The sequence below is a fragment of the Cervus elaphus genome, chromosome 24 (assembly GCF_910594005.1).
Source record: "Cervus elaphus chromosome 24, mCerEla1.1, whole genome shotgun sequence".
NCBI classification, from domain to species: Eukaryota; Metazoa; Chordata; class Mammalia; order Artiodactyla; family Cervidae; genus Cervus; species Cervus elaphus.
This window is the reverse complement of record NC_057838.1, coordinates 24134127-24153221: the sequence shown is the minus strand read 5'-3', so window position 1 is coordinate 24153221 and position 19095 is coordinate 24134127. Positions and strand designations below refer to the sequence as shown.

The window sequence follows — 19095 nt, the reverse complement described above, 5'->3', positions numbered from 1 at the left end:
AAGTGTAAGTAGGGTTTTTAGCCTTGGCTGCATACAAGGATCTCTGGGGAAACTTTCAAAAGTTCCAATGCCAAGGCCTTATCACAAATCACTTAAATGAATTTCTGGCAGTGAATCTAGTAATCAGTACTTAGTAAACTTTCCCAGGTTATTCCAATATGAAGCCAATGTTGAGGACCTCTGATTTAATGTATAAGAGAATTTCTATTGCAACAACATGGCAAACAGATTTTCATCACTTACTACACAGGCCTTGGCCCTAAGACACACCATTCCTCTGTGCCAAACACAAAGAAAAATGCTGGATAAATTAGGGGAGAATACTGTCAGATAACTCAATATGAAATAAAAAACGGAAATCTTCAAGTTTCAGAAATGAAAAGGACAAGAGTAGAGCCGTCAGCCTTGGAGGGCTTCCCAGGTGGTGCAGTGGTAAAAAGTCTGCCAGCCAAGGCAGGAGATACAAGAGACAGGTATGATCCTTGGGTCGGGAAGATCACCTGGAGAAGGAAATGGCAACCCCTCCAATGTTCTTGCCTAGGAAATCCCATGGACACAGGAGTGTGGCGGGCTATAGTTCATAGGGTAGCAAAAGAATTGGATACGACTTAGCAACTAAAAAGCAACAACACTGAGATGATCAAGATTTTATCATTCATTGTGTTAAAGCGGTATACTATACTCATTGACTTGAATATGCTGGACCATCCCTGCATCTTTAGAATGAAGCCCACTTAATCATGGTGCATGATCCTTTTAATGTATTGCTGATTTTGGTTTGCTAATGTTTTGTTGAGGACCTTTGCATATAGGTTTACCTTGTAATTTTCTTATAGAGTCTTCGTCTGGCTTTGCTATGGTGGCCTTGTAAAATGAGTTTGTAATGTTTCCTTCTCTTCTAGTTTTTGAAGAATGTGAGAAGGATTATATAAGTTCCTGTTTAAATGTCTGGTAAAATTCACCAGTGAAATTATTGGTCCTTGACGTTTGTTAGGAAGTTTTTGATTACTGCTTTGATCTCCTTAGTAGTAACTGGCCTGTTTAGATTTTCTGTTTCTTCATGATTCAGTCTTGGTAGATTCTATCTTTCTAGGAATTTACCCATTTCTTCTAGGTGCTACCATTTGTTGGTGTATACCTGTTCATAGTAGTCTCTTAACGATCTCATATTTTTGTGGTGTCAGCGGCAATGTTTCCTCTTTCACTTCTGAATTGGAGTCCTCTCTTTCTCTTGGTGAGTCTAGCTAACAATCTATTTGTCTTTTTAAGAAACCAGTTCTTAGTTTCACTGATCTTTTCAACTGTCTTTTTAGTCTGTTATTTCATATATTTTCACTCTTGATGTTTTTATTTAATTTCCTTCTGCTAACTCTGGGCTTAGTCTGTTCTTTTTGTAGTTCCTTTAAAGTAAGTGATTTTAAAGATATATATCTATATATATATTTAGGTATATACATATCTCTTGTGTTCTTCCATTCTTTCTGCCTTCTTTGATTTTAATTGAGCATTTTATGTAATTCTATTTTTCTCTCCTCTCTTAGCATATTCTTTTTTTTCCTTTTTTAGTGGTTTTCCCTAGAGTCTGCTCTATACATTTACAATGAATTCAAGCCCACTTTCACATAGTACTATACCACTTCCCTGAGTTTTCTTTTAATCTCATATATCCTGGAATGGGTATCATAGTCTTGCAACCCAGAACTGTCAACAAGTACAGATTAAAAAAAAAAAAAAAAAAAGCTCTAAACCTGCTCTCTGTGGCCAAAGAGGCACCAAACCTAGCAGGGACCTCATCCCTGATTACATAGCTGGACTATAGAGTCGCAGGCTGACCAATTAGGTCAGAACCAGAGGTGCCAATGAAGATCAGACAGGAAACTTCACTCATTGTCCAATCTACATCTAGTGTAGACAGGTCCATGCTGCCTATACCAGCACCACTGACAGGCCCAGCCAATACCTCCCATTCTTCCACCCAGCAGCTGAGAGTGACCCAGGTCTGGTATCTTTTGCTCCTCCACACAGTGGCAATAGATGACCGAGACCCAATGTCTCCCAACTCCTCACCCAGTAGCAAAAGGTGACCTAGAAAATGTGCCTTTCAAGTCCACAGGCAATACCAGAGAATGAACGGAAGCCCAACTAGCATCAGGTGGCAGCCCACAAGATGAGCCCAAGGAAGTGTTCACAGACTCACAGGCACAGCCACTCTCTCCCACCTTCCACCTAGCAGCAGCAGGCCTGGGCAAGTGCACTCTACTCCCATGGGTGGCATCAGCAGGAATCGAGAAGAGAGCCTCTAGTGCTACATACACAAAACAAACCAGAACACCACTGCGAGGGCTCTCAAAATCAGGGAAACTGCCTGTTAAAATATATTACTTAATATATCATTATCTCAATAGGATCAAAAGTCTTCTAACATAATATCCAAAATATCCATGATACAATTTTTAAAAAGTATTCAACATACCAAGAACCAGAAAAAATTCATAAGAAAAGACTAGATCTAAGGGACTTTCCTGACAGTTCAGCGGTTAGGACTCTGTGCTCCGAATGCAAGGGGCACAGGTTCAATCCCTGGCGGGGAACTAAGCCCCTGCATGCCACATGTCATGGCCAAAAAGAAACAGGAACAGAAAGACTGATATCAACATGAAGAAGAATCAGATGTTGGAACCATTTCACAAAAATTTTAAACCAGCCATCATAAAAATGCTTCTAACATGCAATTTGAAATTCTCAAATGAAAAACAGAAAATCTCAGCTAAAAAATAAAAAATGTAAAAAGAACCAAATAAAAATTATATAACTGAAAACCCACACTAACAGAAATAAAAGCTCCAGGAATGGGTTCCAGAGTAGAATGGAGAGGACAGAGGATAGAATCAGCACACTTGAAAGCAAATCAAGAACATTTACTCAATTTGAACACAGAAAAAAATAGGCTGAAAACCAAGCCAGAAGGATTATGGTACAATATAGGTTCAACAACAAAAGATCTAACATTTCCACCATTAGAGTCCCAGAAAAAAAGGAAGGAAAATAGCTTACAAAGGTATTCACAGACATAATGGCTGAAAACTTCCCCAAATTGGTGAGGACAAAAACCTAGATTGAAGAAATTTGGGAACCTCAAACTAGATAGACCTAAAGAAATCCACACTAAGACACATCATAATTAAACTTCTGAAAACCAAAGATAAAGAAAGCTTTTTTTTTTTTGCTAGGCCGTGCAGCATGGGGGGATCTTAGCTGCCAAACTAGATACTGAACCTGTGCCTTCTGCATTGAGAGCACAGTCTTAAACCACTGAACCACCAGGAAGCCCCACAAAGAAATAATCTTGAAAATAGCCAGAGAAAAGCAACATATTTGTACCAATTCACATGACAGATTTCTCATCTGCAACCATGATGGCCAGAATTAAGTAACATATCTTTCAAGTGCTAAAAGAAAAGAAATGTAAACTACAAATTCTTATATCCAGGGAAACTATCCTCAAGAAATGATGGGGAAATAAATATATCTTCAAATGAAGGAAAACCAAATCCAAGGACTAAACAATTTTGTACTAACAGAATCTATCACCATTTGTACAGATAATTCTTGTTATCCGTACACAGGGACTGAACAGATATAAAGAGCCAGAAATACTTGAGCCATGAAATGCTACATGGCTCTTCAAATGTTATTTTATTTAAAAAAATAACAATGTTTAATTTTAAAAGTTATTTTACAAAAGCTTTTAATAATTTCAAAAAACACCCAATATATAAAACAAATTAGAAAGGAATATTCCAAACTGTTATCAGTTGATTAAGGCAATTGACTCCTGGTAGGAAATTAGGAATTTATTTTTGGAGTTTCCAATTTGACTAGAGCATTTGTTATTTTTTAAATGTTTACTAGCTGTGTAACCACAGTGTATTGGAACTAATAATATAATACCAAGAGCCCTGCTAACACTCAGAGATTATGAGTAACTGTGCCAAAGAACAAGGAATAGCCTCAATGAAACGAAACACTACTAACTACTGCTGCACTTATCCAAAAGAGAGGAGTGCTATCTTTTACATACCTGTGAATTTGTCCGTTTTTATGCAGGTATTCCAAACCCTCCAGCACTTCTTTGAGTATTGTAGCAATAGTAGCTTCATCCAGGACTCCATTTTTATGTTCCCCCTTTGCCACAATGTGTTTAATAATATCTAGAACAGAACCTGAAAAGAGAAGAAACAGTTTTCCATAATTTTTTAACTCATTCAATATAATTCAGAGCCATTTAAAAATCAAAACACATGTAAATCTTCTCACAAACTTAGCTGTGTAGGAAAGGAAGGAAAAAATAGCAATATAAAGAAATATAAAAGTTTAAAATTAATAATATATTAATTCTACTCTAAAACAGAAAGCAACCTGCTAATATCCAAATAGAAGTGTTACACCAGCATCTTCTTGAGACATCTAATGAGAATTTGAAAAAGGTAATACAGGATTTTTAAAATCACCTCTGAAGAATCCCTAGGTAAACCACATCCGTCAATAACACTCTAGCAAAAGATCTAACAAACCAATTTAGGTTTCTAACATCAGATTAGCGTATGCAACATTGTTTAAATAAAGATATAAAACACAACTGAAATGCAGGTCAAATATCACATGTGTATGCAAACTAATTTAAAGGTTAAAATTATATTTCAGGTTAATAAGTAATAGAAATAAAACAGGTAAGGCAAAAAAAATGCAAGGAATTAAAGTGGCAGTTCTCTTTAAATAAAAGCTTAGATGTATTATCAATCTCATTCTTCCCAGGATGGGAAATGATACTCCTACTAAAAATCAGAGGGAGGGAAAACACATCAACATAATAATTAAGGGCTTCCCTGGTGACTCAGCTGGTAAAGAATCTGCCTGCAACGTGGGAGACCTAGGTTCGATCCCTGGGTTGAGAAGATTCCCTGCGGGAGGGCATGGCAACCCACTCCAGTATTCTTGCCTGGAAAATCCCCATGGACAGAGGAATCTGGCAGGCTACAGTCCTTAGCATCGCAGAGTCAGACAGGACTGAGCCACTAAGCACATAATAATTAGAATCACAGAATGTTATCTACCATAAAAAAAAAAAAAGCTTGCTAGAGATCAGTAGGATTTCTGGCAGTACAATGGCCCATAAAGATCAGAGAACCAAAACAAAATAATCTCCAATATTAAAAAGTGTGCCAAGGAGTCTGGAATATAACATAAAGTACGCTGAAAAGACTGAATGTCCACTTCTTGGCAAATGGTTCTATTGAAAACTTGCCCTGGTGGGTGTTTTTTATTGCACACACTTAAAAAGAAAAAAATGTATTTCCAATAGAGGGAAAGAAGTGGTCTAGATGGAATCCTTGAAAACATGAGAGAACTGAACACATTTACTTCAGCTCCCACTGGAAATCCACTAACTTGAAAAGCCTGATAAAAAGGGCATAAATGCAGAATAAAAAAGAAAACAAGATAACGGAAGAGATACATCATTAATTTTCTGAAAGAGAGAAAGCAGAAAAAGTAACTTTGAGTATGCAGAGGGGTAAAACTGGAAACTTCAGTGCCTGCAGAGGAGGTGTATCAGTTAGGAAAACATAGATCCCTTCCCTTGAGTTCCAGAAAGGCTCAGAACACAAACACCTTAGACCACATAGAAGGATGTGAGGAGGTTCTGATGGAAAGGTCTGAACATAGGAAAACTGGTTGAAAGCTCATATAAAGCAGAATAAGATTCCCAGATCCCACCCTCCCCATCCTAGAAAGCAAGGCAACTACCACGCCCCACCTCTAGCAGGAGACAGGCTGTTTTTTCTCTGTAAACAAATGATGGGAGACTTCAGATTCTTGGTAACTTTTTAAAGATTTTCTCCCTGTTTATTTCTGGGATTCACAAGACTATGATCCACAAAGAGGGGAACTAAGGAACAAGTTTTGTTCTGTTTAGTTTAACCAATCACACATTGACCCCCAGAGCAAAGTGACTATACCAACTGGCCAGGTATTTCATTCTTCTGAGAAATCCAGGCCACATTAAGAACTGTTCAGTGAGAAAACATATATATAAATACCAACTGAGTTAAATGTCTGTAATGTAAAGAATATCTAAAATAAGGAATACAAAGGGAAAAACTCCTACTAGGAATTAAAATCACAATTTTTTCATTCAATAGTTAAGTCATATTATATGAGATCTAGAACGAGATGCCACAGAGTATGTGTCCAGATCCACAGAGCGTGACTGCTAACTTTCAGGGACCTTCTAGTCTGGTAGATCAAAGAAATGGGGCAACAAAGACCCTAGGGCACATCAAAGTCACCAGATATGCATTTTAAATGAGTCTGAAGCAGGAACTCCTTTTCAAAAATCTTAGATTTCTATTAATTTCACATCACCCAGTGATTAATAGGGAAATTAAAGCAACGCACATTCCCAGATTATGCCCAGAATGGATATACCAAACAAGGCTATATAAGAAGCCCCTTCTTCCCTGGGATAACTTGTCTTTTCAGTTTTAGTTTCCCAACAATATGATTTTTATAGGTGAGGGATGATCATGCCACTAAGATCTACATCCTTAACTGACAAATATTGGTCCTGGAAGGTTCCCCCTTCTTTCCAATACGATTTCCTCAGCATCTTTCAGCATCTTACACAATGCCTACGATCCTCCCTCTTGAAATATAGAAATTATATATAATTCTTCATATAAACTAAGAGAAAGATGAAGGTATAAGCAAAAGAAAACTAACACTGGATGATTCAAATTAATATTTAAAGAAAAGGAACAATGAAGAAAGCCTATATCAGCATATAGAATACTATGTCTTTGGGCATAATCTGGAAGAAGTGTTCTATAGGGATAATCTGTTCTCAAACTTTAATACATTAAGAAATTACTTAGCAAACTAGCTAAAAATGCTGATCGTATAGATTGCCATTCAAGAGATCTGATGTAGGGCCCAAGAAGTTGCACTTTAACAACCTAGACTGTCCACTGAAACCCAAGAATTTTTTAAAGTAAAAGCAAGTAAATTAAATAATGTAAAACAAGAGGGATTTGGTACAAATTTTTTAATAAAGCAAAAAATTAAACTGTAGATCATCTACTCCCCAAACTATCTCACGTCTGCCTTCATAGTCTATGGCACGGAACATTTAAAAAAAAGTGAAAAATTTTTACTGTCCAAGAAAATCATTACTAAACATTAAAATGATATTGAAAAAGTGGTGAAGCAGTTGCTAATTCAAGACATTTGTTAAATCTGACAATTATAGCTCAATCAAATTAATCACTCAGTCAACATGTTTATTTCCTCAGTTTATTTTTATGGAAAAACACTCTAAGTCCGAAATTAATTCACCCATTTTAGTTACCAGTATTTTTACCAAGTTTTAATCAATCTTTAGCCACTGGGTGCTGCTTATGTCTTCCTAAGCCATATAAGTTTTAAAAGGAGCCAAAATTTGCTTGCTCTGAGTATTCCATTTCCGATCAGCAGACATACCCTCACTGTTGCTTGACCATCCAAAATTGGTCACTCACAATACCATGTATTTTTTAACCTGGGTCATGCTCAGGGTCAAAGAAGTCCCATACTTTTTCTCTCTCAGAAGATGACAAAGATGAGAGCATCCTTAAATCACAAAGTAATTCACTAAGACAGTGAATTTAAATTAGATTTCTGCATTTCTATAGTTCCTCCCTTTAAAGCCTACAGATTCTTCTTTATCTTTTCCTTTCAGAAGCTTTCTTAATTACTTTGATTTCTAAAAATCTTATATTGCAGTTTGGTGCTAATAAAAGGTAGAAATAGCTATTTAGATAGAAAGTGGTTGTAATTTCTAAAGATTAACCTTCTATACTAATAAATTTCAACATTCAACATGAGTTCCAACTATTTAATTAATAAAAGATAAGAATATCATAGGTATAAGAAAGCATTACAAAATAATTATAATAGGCACATTTCAACTTATTTTAACCATGATGTCCTCCTGGTCCATGGGCTTAAGAGTGCCAGTTGCAGTTCCATTTTAAAATTTAATTAGATTATTAAATTCTATATCAGTACAATGTTGCTAAATCAAAAATATGCATTTTAAACACTTTGGTTGGAAAAGTTAGTGTGAAAGGAAAAGTTAATATGAAAGAATGTAGCCTATACATATTTGTGTTAACTCTGGCTGTTTACATTTTTAAATTATTCAGATAGAGCCCCTGCTTCTCAATGGTCCCCACCTCTCACTCTCTCTGCTCTCGCTGTGATTTCCTTATCAGATCCCAAGACACACCACTCTCCTCCATCTTGCCTCCACTCACCCCCAGTACAGCGTTCCCTCTATCTGGGTCTTTCTCCCATTTTTCCCCTGATACCACCTCCACATCCATGTCACCCGGCTAATTATTACCTATTCTTCGAGTCTTCTGAAAAACATCACCTCCTGAAGGTGGTCTCTATCCCATCACAGCCATTCTCCCTCAATAGTTAGGTTCTCCTGATACTTGTTCCCATGATACCTGATACTTCTTCATGGCACTCTACACACTTATAATTATTTAATTACAACTTTTTCTTATAAGACCCATAAGAGCAAGGAACTGACTGACTGATTCACCAATGTATTGGTAATCAATAAGTATTTGATGAAAGGCATTTTAACTGTGCTATCTTGACAGTTCCCTCCTATTTAAAAAAAGTTTTTTTTGTCGTGCTTAGTTCTATTTTTTGTTTTCTACATATTGCTTAATGTATCTCTTCAGTTTAAATGTGTTCACTTTAAAACTACAAAAGATTACACTTTCCTAAAAAAGATGCAAAATTTTTAATATTTTTAAAGTAAACATTTAGATGTAAGATTATGTTGATTCATAAAATTAAAAGTAATTTTTAAAAGAATTAATGCTTGGAACATATTTGAAATTGCTTGGAACATATTTGAAAATTATTGTCCAGGAAATTTGCTGAGTGCTATGCTGGAAAAACTGGGCACCATCCCAGGAAACTTAAGACCTGGAAGAACAGAAAGGTACATTTCAAAGACATCCCACCCAGCTACATATATCACATCGTGCCTTGTGATCAGGACATATACTCACTGAGAGAGGAATGGGAATTCTTTAAAAACAAACCAAAAAAAAATTTTTAAGGCATTCTGCTTATAAGAAGCAGAAAGGAGGGACTGGCATACAGCTATGGATGAGAGAATCAATCAGACAATTTATTCCTATTCATCAGAGGACTTTTTAGCAAAACATTAAAAACTCTGTATTACACATTTTGCAAATTACATATAAAGAAAATTATGCTATAGGTGATCAATAATGAAAGACACAGTATTACCTAATATTCCCATATCTGTCCATACTGAAAGAACCATGCTTGACCACCATCTTGAAAGGTGGTTGGTGTTAGCAAGGCTTCCAACCATCATATGAACAGGGCCTTTAACAAAGCAATCCAGTTTCTCCAGTGTGTCACTAATGGGATTGAAAGAAAAAGGTGATTCTGGCTACACTGAAAAGCATCAAATAACAAGGGATCATTATTATCAATGACTAAAATTTCTTGTGCACCTACTACATGTCAGCACAGCGGTGGATGCTTTACACAGTCATCTCACTCACTCCTCCCCAAAACCCTGAAACGTAGGAAAGGCATCCCCATTTAACAGACAAGTAAACAGGTTCAAAGAGTTTGCCTAGGGGCATAACCACCAAGTAGAAAATCTAGAATTTAATTCTAAAGCCTACAGACTTTTCTTTAAAGCTTCTCTGGGGCAGTAAGGTGTTCAATGAGTAATGGTATTAAAATAACAAACATGGATTCTCTTTCCTGTAATCCTACACTACAATCGAAAATGGAAAATAATGCTCCCATGTTAAATATGTATGCAAACAAGCAGCAAAGTGATGGGAAAGTTGGGCAGCTCCATCACTCACTTGTCCTATCTCGCCACATCATTCAAATCCATGATGTAGCAAAATGTCCAATTTATTACATGGCATGGACTTCTGGGTAACCATAACAAAATTTTCAATCTATACATACTAAGGGTCCACTGTTTGCAATTAGCAATACTTACATTTTATTCTAAGGACTAAAGCAGAAATAATTGTATACACAATAGTGCAGGATACAGTACATAATTATGTTAATATGGGGGACCAAGATTTTCTGTGTGAGAGAAAAGAGATTCGAGTATAATTTTTAAAGTTTTAAAGGTCTGTAATGTTAAATCTGAATTGCAAATATTGATATCAAATTATGATTTAATATTCTGTATTTCCAAGCTCTTCCGAACAGAAGCAGGGACAAAACAGTAGCAGTATTCAGATATCCAAGTTCTGCTTTCTGAATACCACTCCCCATAAAAAGGATCAGGGCTCCTTAGAATACTGGCTGATTCTGAGAAAAGCAACACAAATGCGAACCATTTATACTGAACCAAAAATCAAGGTTATCAAAGATTGATGGATCATGTCAAAAGGACACCACAGTACATTTGAAGAGACTTCCACTAACAAAATTTTGAATAACCTGAGCATCAAAAAAAAAGAGTGTAACCAATTGAAAGGCACTGAATATATGAAAAAAAAACCCTTGAGTTTATATAGTAATACTTCAAAAAAGAAAGCATCACTCAATGGGAAAAAAGAAAAAAAATCACTGGCAGTGATTATTAAACTAATTCTTTACTGTGAAAATTGGTCCTTAAAAAAACTCATTTATCCTGTCTAAAGTGACTGCCCGCAATGCCGGAGACCCAGGTTCAATCCCTGGGTTGGGAAGATCCCCTGAAGAAGGAAATGGCAACCCACTCCAGTATTCTTGCCTGGAAAATCCCATGGACAGAGGACCCTAGTAGACTACAGTCCATGGGGTCGCAAAGAGTCAGACATGACACAACTGAGCGACTTCACTTTCTTAAGTAGGAACTACAGTATAGAATAATTAAAAAGTCCCATTTAATATTGGAAAGTTCCTTTCCAGCAAAGAATGCCACTTTATAAATGTTAATTAAAAAAAAGAAAAAATTATCATTCTGCAACCTCTGACAAAATAATTGATTCAAACAAGGACTGTTAATGGATATTAGAAATCATGAGATCAAAGACTTGGGGAACTGGATACTCACAGTGCCAAAGCATCATCCCAAAGACTACTTGCTAGCCGCAAGGGAAATAAAGCCAGCTCTCCCATGGAGAGACCTGGCTGTCATAATCTTCAGCAATCAAAATCAACATCACTATTAAAGATACAACCGGACAGCAAATACTACTTCTTGATGTGATGCAATATGAAGTACACAGCACCACCTACAAAATACTCTGTCCAAATAACCCTTTAGGTCTAATTTTTAATTTGTAGGAAACAGAGGAATATAAATCAAGTTAAACATCACCAGGAAGAAATAACCAGATAAATCCAGAATGTGGAACATCCTACAAGATAGACCCTTCAAACCAGACCTTTCATAAGTTTGTGAAATGGAAGAAAGGAAGTAGGAGGGAACCATCCTAGATTAAGAGAAATTGAAGAAGCATGACAACCAAATGCAACATGTAAAACCTGTCTTACCTTGTACACTAGTATTGTTAGATACTGTAACCCCAGTATCTCCTCAAATGCATGTCCATGAAAGCCAAACCAAAGAAAACATTTGTATTTACTTTCCAAACCATGAAAGTTGGCATTTCATTGTACTCTACTCACCTCCACTTAACAGCTTCATGACTAGCCACAGCTCATCTTTTACCACAAAAGATGTGTAGTAAGACACAATATTAGGATGATGGCACTGACTCATGGCTTGAATTTCTTTCTACAAAGAAGAGAAAACATGGTAATTCATTATATGCAAGCCTAAAACAACACTAGAATTTACTGAATCCAGATTTGGGAATTCCAAAGACTATGTCACAACCTTTTTAGGATTTTCGTGGTTCTGATCTCTTCAAGAATGGTTAAACCAAAAAACCACTTTGTTTCCCTCAGCCCATTCTGATTCCTACTCCTTTCACTCATTAAACCAGTAATCTCTGAAACCAGAAATGTACTATTTATCACACCTTGGCACAGTACCACAGAGGCCTCCACTGGGACACATTTTTTACTTCAAGGTGTCCCTGAAGAAATCTTGGGAAATCAGGTTTTACAGTCACAGAGAATAAAAAAAAACTAATAAACAGAGAGTGGTTTTTTTGTTTGGCACTATTTTCCCCAAAATAGCTTCATCTCATTTTTGTGAAATGATTAACAGTTCTCACTTTAAAGAGGCCATAAACTAAATCAAAAGTAGAAACCTGAGCCTAAAGTCTAAGCTTACACTATTCTCAGTTAATGAATTTAAACTGGATTTGGTGTGATAAGATCCCTTATAGAAGTCCTGTGGTGCTTATCTTTCCTGTGTGCTTATCTTTCATCATTCCCACTGCCTTCACTGAAACTACCCTCAACACACCCCAGTCCTACGATAATAACTTCAAGAGAGCCATGTTGCTTCTAATCATGATTCAGCCTTAATAACTTCAAGATCCAGCCATAATATAACTTCAAGTGAGCCACGCTGCTTCTAATTATGCACATTTAACCCTATTGTTCCCTCTGCCTAAAGTACACTTCCCTCATTTTCATCCAGCTAAAAAGACCAAATCACCCTGCCAATCTCAGCCAAAATACCACTTCCACCCAGCTTCCCAGCTTCAGTGACATGTCCCTTCTCTTGGCTTCTAAGCTCCATGCACATCTTACATTATATCACATATGTATGGATAGAAAATTGGATGCTTATTTGCCTGTCCTCCCCTGTGAAACTGAGAACTTCACCCAAGCAAGTACTTAAAAGTGGATTCCTACACATGGTGGAAATTATCATACCATACTGTAGTTGCCTGTTTATTTTTCTGCATCCCTCACAAAACTGTAAGCTCAATGAGAGATCAGACTCTGTATTACTAGCACGTATCATTGTGCTTGGCACACAGTCTACCCTCAGTAAGTATTTGCTGAATGAATGAAATCCTACAGCGCTTTATACAGCTTTTTACTTATTGATGTACTTGCCCTATAACCTTGGTATTTGTTCAGTAAGATCAACTGTGTAAAAGTTGCTCCAAATCCCTGATTCATAAGAAGTGTTCAACGAAAGGTATTCCTTTCTCTTCTCATCTTCCCTACTCGAATGTAAGTTCTTTTATGGCAAGGACTTCGTTGTGTACATTTTTGCTACCCACTAAGTTACTAGCACAATCTTCTGTACTAAAAGCTAAGTAAATACAAAGGATAAGGAAGAGGAACTAAAGTAATAAACACCTGCCTATTGGCACAGTTATATAGGACTTGAATAGATAAGATATGTACACATAAGAGGGAATGTACAGGACAGCATATACATGCCAAATAAGGTAAATGTTACCAGAATTCCAGATGAAAGAACAGTTAAGGCAAGAAGTCTTCACAGAGTGGGCGGGAACTATGTTTGTGTTTTACAAGATGTGGGATACTATAGCAGTACAAGGTACAAAGCACATAAAATTACAGAAAAGAAGAAATGGATGAAATATGCAAGACAGATTTTAGACACAGGAGTAAACCTGTCTAAACACAGGTCATGCTTTCAACAGAAGTTTACCAAGTGCCTACCTTATGCCAGGTGCAGTACTAGTATAATGATGAACCTTCATGAAACTTACGGTCTGGTGAAGAAGTTAGACAAATACTAATTTACAATACATATGAATAAGCTCTGATAGGAGAAGTACTAAATACTATATGATTTCACTGAAGAGGTGAATTATCCAAAATTAGGAGTGACAATCGGGGAAAGATTCCTACAGAAAGTTTTACTACACTGACATTACAAACCTGTTGTGTGCTTAAGCGTTCAGTTGTGTCCAATTCTTTGTGACCCCATGGACCAAAGCCCACCAGGCTCCTCTGTCCATGTATTTCCCAGGGAAGAATACTTGAGTGGGCTGCCATTTCCTACTCCAGGGGATCTGAACAACTCAGGGATGGAACCCACCTCTTCTGCACTGCAGGAGGATTCTTCACCACTGAGCCATAGGAAAGGTCAACATTAAAATAGGAAAGATAAATATGTTTTTATGGGTTTTCATTGTTTAATTACCTGGGACCATATCATAAGACCCAGGTAATTGTAACTGTGTTCAAGAATTTAGGATTCAACACATACCCCAATGTTTACTGTAGCACTATTTATAGTAGCCGGGACATAGAAGCAACATAGATGTCCACTGACAGATGAATAGATAAAGAAATTGTGGTAGGCCTTCCCTGGTGGTCCAGTTGTTAAGAACTTGCCTTCCAATGCAGGGGACATGAGTTCGATCCCTGGTCAGGGAACTAAGATGCCACATGCCACAGGGTAATTAAGCCTGCATGCTGCAACGAAGATCCCATGTGCCTCATTCTGACTCAGATTTCACAGCAGCTTCCTCAACACTCATAAGTGCTTCTACTCCTAGTCATGAAAATGCCTTCCTGACAGTCCTATATGTCTGGAGTACCAGATCTTTGTCTGGAATTTTTAGTGCTCCACCTCAGACTTTCGAAAGCCATGTTTTACTGACCATTGTTCACTCCTTTTTAAAACTCATTCATCTTGATTTCTATTCTTTGCCCTCTGGCTTTCTTTTTTCATTTTTTAAAATTTATTTATTTCTTAATTGAAGGTAATTACTTTACAGAATTTTGTTGCTTTCTGTCAGATATGAACAAGAATCAGTCATAGGTATACGTATGTCCCCTGCCTCTTGAACCTCCCTCCCCATCCCACCCCTCTAGATTGTTACAGAGCCCATCTGAGTTCCCCGAGTCACCCAGCAAATTCCCATTGGCTATCTATTTTACCTACAGCATTGTAAGTTTTCATGTTACTCTCTCCATACATCTCACCCTCTCCATCTCCCCAACCCCCCACCACGTCTTTAAGTCTGTTCTCTAGGTCTGTTTCTCCACTGCTGCCCTGCAAATAAATTCTTCAGTGCCATCTTTCTAGAATCCATATATATGTGTTAATACATGATATTTATCTTTCTCTGACTTACTTCACACTGTATAACAGGCTCTAGGTTCGTCCACCTCATTAGAACTGACTCAAATGCATTCCTTTTCATGGCTGAGTAATATTCCATTGTATATATGTACCACAGCTTCTTTGTCCATTCATCTGTTGATGAACACTAGGTTGCATCCATGTTCTAACTACTATAAATAGTGTTGCAATCCCCCTGGTTTTCTAATTACTCCAACATAGTTGATCTTCCTTCACTTTACATTACTGAGTCACTCCACAAGTAATGTTAATTTATTCATTCATTCATTCAGAGTGAACAGTCTCTGCCATCAACAAGTGCTCATCCTAGAACTAACAACTTTTCCATCTATAAAATTTTGACAGAATTTGTGTCTTTCTTTACATTGTTATTCCCTGAATTTAGAATCTCAATATCTCTTTGTGCAGTCCAGTGTTCCTCAACCTATGAGATCCAACTCATATGGGTCATGAAACAAACTTAGCAGATCACATTAAAAAACAGACAAAAACAGGATAAAAAATCATAGTGCATTCCACATAATATAATTAAGAACTGTTTTATGAAAATGCCTCATTACATTAATATATATATTTTATCAACACATTCGTAACGTTATTAGATAATATGCTATCCTTTGCTGATTTTAAACCCCTGCCCAGCAGGGTCTCCCTCTGTGCCTCTTCCAAGTCTTCCCAGCCCAGGTGGCCCAGGACACAAACATCTCCACAGAGGCCTCCACCTTCATAACAGGGAGTTCACATCTACCTTGCACTTCAACAGAGCACTCAAATTTTTCCGAGGCATTGTCACACTCTGCCTTCTACAGCAGACAAGAACCTTAACTCTTCAACCAGATGGTGAGCTTTATGATAGAAGAAAAGACATTTTAAGCCTCTTAATGGTCCCCTCAGATGTCTGTCTGATGAAACTAGTCCAAGCATTTATCGAGGAGAGAAAAATCTCAATCACCTGCATTCTATGCCTTTCTTAGAGCCTGTGAGTAAAATCTCTGGAGAAAATAGATGTAGTACTATGTGACAGCTGATTTTGTGATCACACTTTTTGCAAAGGTTGTTAGACAAGAAAACATTTTGACAAGAGAAAGGAGCAATATACCGCCTTCTCACTAGTAACTGTCACACACAATGCACACCTGTAATTGGTTTACATCAGTATTTTCTGGAGAACCCAGAGTATCCTTTCTGCATTATAATGAAGACAGTTTTGAAAAAAAAATCTTACAACGACAACATCAAAAGTTGAGTATGCTGAGCTGATAATTTTTTTAAAAGATAAACTGAAGGCCTTTGTACCTTTTAGATACAGAACCACTGGCACTTAGATCTCAAGTCCTAACACTACCACAAATACCACAAATCAGGCATTCTTCATATTTCTGATGCTTGTTCAAGGTTGAGTGGAATCCTACCTGCATATGCACCAATTATTTTAAAGTTACTTTAAATCACTTTCCCCCATCTTTACTATTTGTTGATTTGCAAATACTATATATGCAATGTAAAGAGTTCTGGAATATGTGGGCAAATTTTATAAAGGTCTAACCAAATTTCTTTCCTTTTACTAAGCTATATCAAATTTGCATTCCTCTAAAAGTAAGGCCCTAGTGTAATAACACAAATATTACTTTCAAGAATGTCAAATCATATTTGAGAAGAGATGCTCTTTACACTTTTGAACTAAGATTTAATCATTTTATTAGTATTTTATGAAGTGAAAAAAAATAGTAGACTTGAGTCATAAAAACCTGATTTTTTAGTCCAGACTCTGTTGCTTATCATGATTTAATTCCCTCATCTACGGAGTAGAGCTACTACCTATCTCGGAGATGTTCCTGAGGTTAAGGTACACTTTAATGCCTAGTACTGAAAAGGTGTTTGCTATTACTGTTACATGAACTTAGTCAAGTTATTTAAACTTTGAGCCTTAGTGCTTTAGTCATAAAGTAGTAAATAAAAAGACTTTGATTCCTCTTTATACCATCCTTATGGATTGTGAGGAGAAGGCAATGGCACCCCACTCCAGTCCTCTTGCCTGGAAAATCCCATGGACGGAGGAGCCTGGTAGGCTGCAGTCCATGGGGTCACTAAGAGTCGGACACGACGGAAAAGTAACTGGCAAATGATAGGAATTCATATTGGACTTTTCAAATTCCAGTGTTAATACATGGATTAAAAATACTGTTTTTCTTTAATAAGAATTAGTTTACAATTCAGGCATCTTTTATGATCCCTGCGGTTCACATGTCCAAGTGGTGCTCTAAGGTCCTCGCTGGCAGCTGTAAACCTAAGTCCACCACGTAACGTTTCAATCAGCACCTCCTTCCGAGTGCGTGTTCCCTCACCAAACAACTCAAGATCACTCTAGCAACCCAATTCTTCAGCCTCTGCATATGCATTACCAATTCCTGAAGAATACATCTGCCCCATCTCCTGAAAATTTAATATATAATTATATTATCTCTTTATCACAGTTATACTACAAATTAAACCCAATCTGGGACAATGGAAAAAAATTCTGGACTGACAAATCATCCCAGTCCTAGTTTCTGCCCTTTCTACTATAACTGTGCATGATCTTAGAGAAATTATTTAACAATTTAACAATATTAATTCACATTTGAGGGGTAGTTTATGGTTTTCCAGTACTGTATCATTTAATCTTCAAGAAAAACCTCATGAGGTATACAAAGCAGAAGCAGATAGATATACTTCCATTTTAAGCCAAAGAAGTTGAGGATTTGAAAAATCAAATGATGTGGAAAAACTATCCTATTTCGCTTGCTGAATACTTACTACATACTTAAAACTACTCTAGGTGTCATGGAGTATAAAAGAACTGCCCAACAATCCCTGTGTTGATGGTTCTTAACACCGCAGAAACCTCATACAGCTGTAGATTCTCGGGGCCCCCTTTCTTCTCCCTGACTCTTGGAGGAGCCAGTGCTGCCAATGATGCTCTCAATCTGCATCAATGGTCAGAATGCAGATTGGTCCCACGTTCCTAGAAGACCAAAGCCTTTTAAAGGATGCTCCATTTGACCCAGAAATCATAATTGCATGATACTATTTTAAAGAGAGAAAGAAGTAGGCAAGCATTGTTTATAACGATAAAGAGAACACAAAAATCATTCAATACCAGAGAACAGGTTAGATGAAATATTCCACAGAACACTACATACATATTGAAAACTACATTCGTATTTATAGACATGGAATTCTATGATAAATTTTTTAAAGACAAGAACAAGTATATGACATTATCATCATAAAAATACAAAGATGACTAAATGTGCACTTACAGCATATTTAGTGTCAATCTCACAATGAGAGAACTGTAACTGATTTTCTTCCTTTCTAGTTACTGGGATTTTATAAATTTTACAATAAGCAATACTTGTTAATGAAGAAATCACAAGTTTATTTTTAAAAAAATTAAAAATTTCAAGTTATTTCCCACTCTAACATGAGTATACAAGAAATATGAGAAGTGCATACCAGGAGTTCATCCATGCTAGTCTGACATTTCTCAAGATTTATCCGTTTGATTGCCACCTTCTCCTTTTTAGGGGCACAATACGCTGCTTGGACCACAGCCGTTGCTCCACTCCCTAAAGATAAATAAATAAAACGAGTAAATAAAAAGACAGTGATTAAAACAAGACATTTCTGACTCCTACACAATTTAAGGGCACACAATTTAAACAAAAGAATAATTCTTAACTTGTTCAGACAACACTCAACAACAGATGCAGAGAAACACTCTGAAAAGTAAGGTTGTCAGTAAAAGCAAAAGCCTTGACCATTCATAGAACTATCAATAAATACCAGCACACATACACAGAAATAAAAATTGTTAGACTTCTAGAAGTTCTAGAATATTATAGTATAGGCTCACATTTCCCTGCTCTTCTCTTCTAAATACAACTAAATATCATAGAAATAATTCAACAGACAATCATAAAGATAATCTGAAACAGACAATC

General features: G+C 36.7%; 1 protein-coding gene across 2 annotated transcripts in view; it reads right to left on the bottom strand.

Moving 5' to 3' along the window:
- The window catches only part of OXSR1 (oxidative stress responsive kinase 1), a 94711-nt gene that overhangs the window by 58195 nt on the left and 17421 nt on the right, over nt 1–19095 (bottom strand). The window contains exons 1-4 of one of the 2 annotated variants that reach the window (XM_043885604.1): nt 18608–18632; nt 11746–11854; nt 9373–9509; nt 4082–4223 (exon numbers count right to left, since the gene is read on the bottom strand). In XM_043885604.1, coding sequence (XP_043741539.1) covers nt 4082–4223; nt 9373–9463 — 233 coding nt within the window. In that variant the 5' untranslated portion in view covers nt 9464–9509; nt 11746–11854; nt 18608–18632. Of the gene's footprint in view, nt 1–4081; nt 4224–9372; nt 9510–11745; nt 11855–18607; nt 18721–19095 lie in introns of those variants that run through there. The other variant, XM_043885603.1, reaches the window with a different exon arrangement.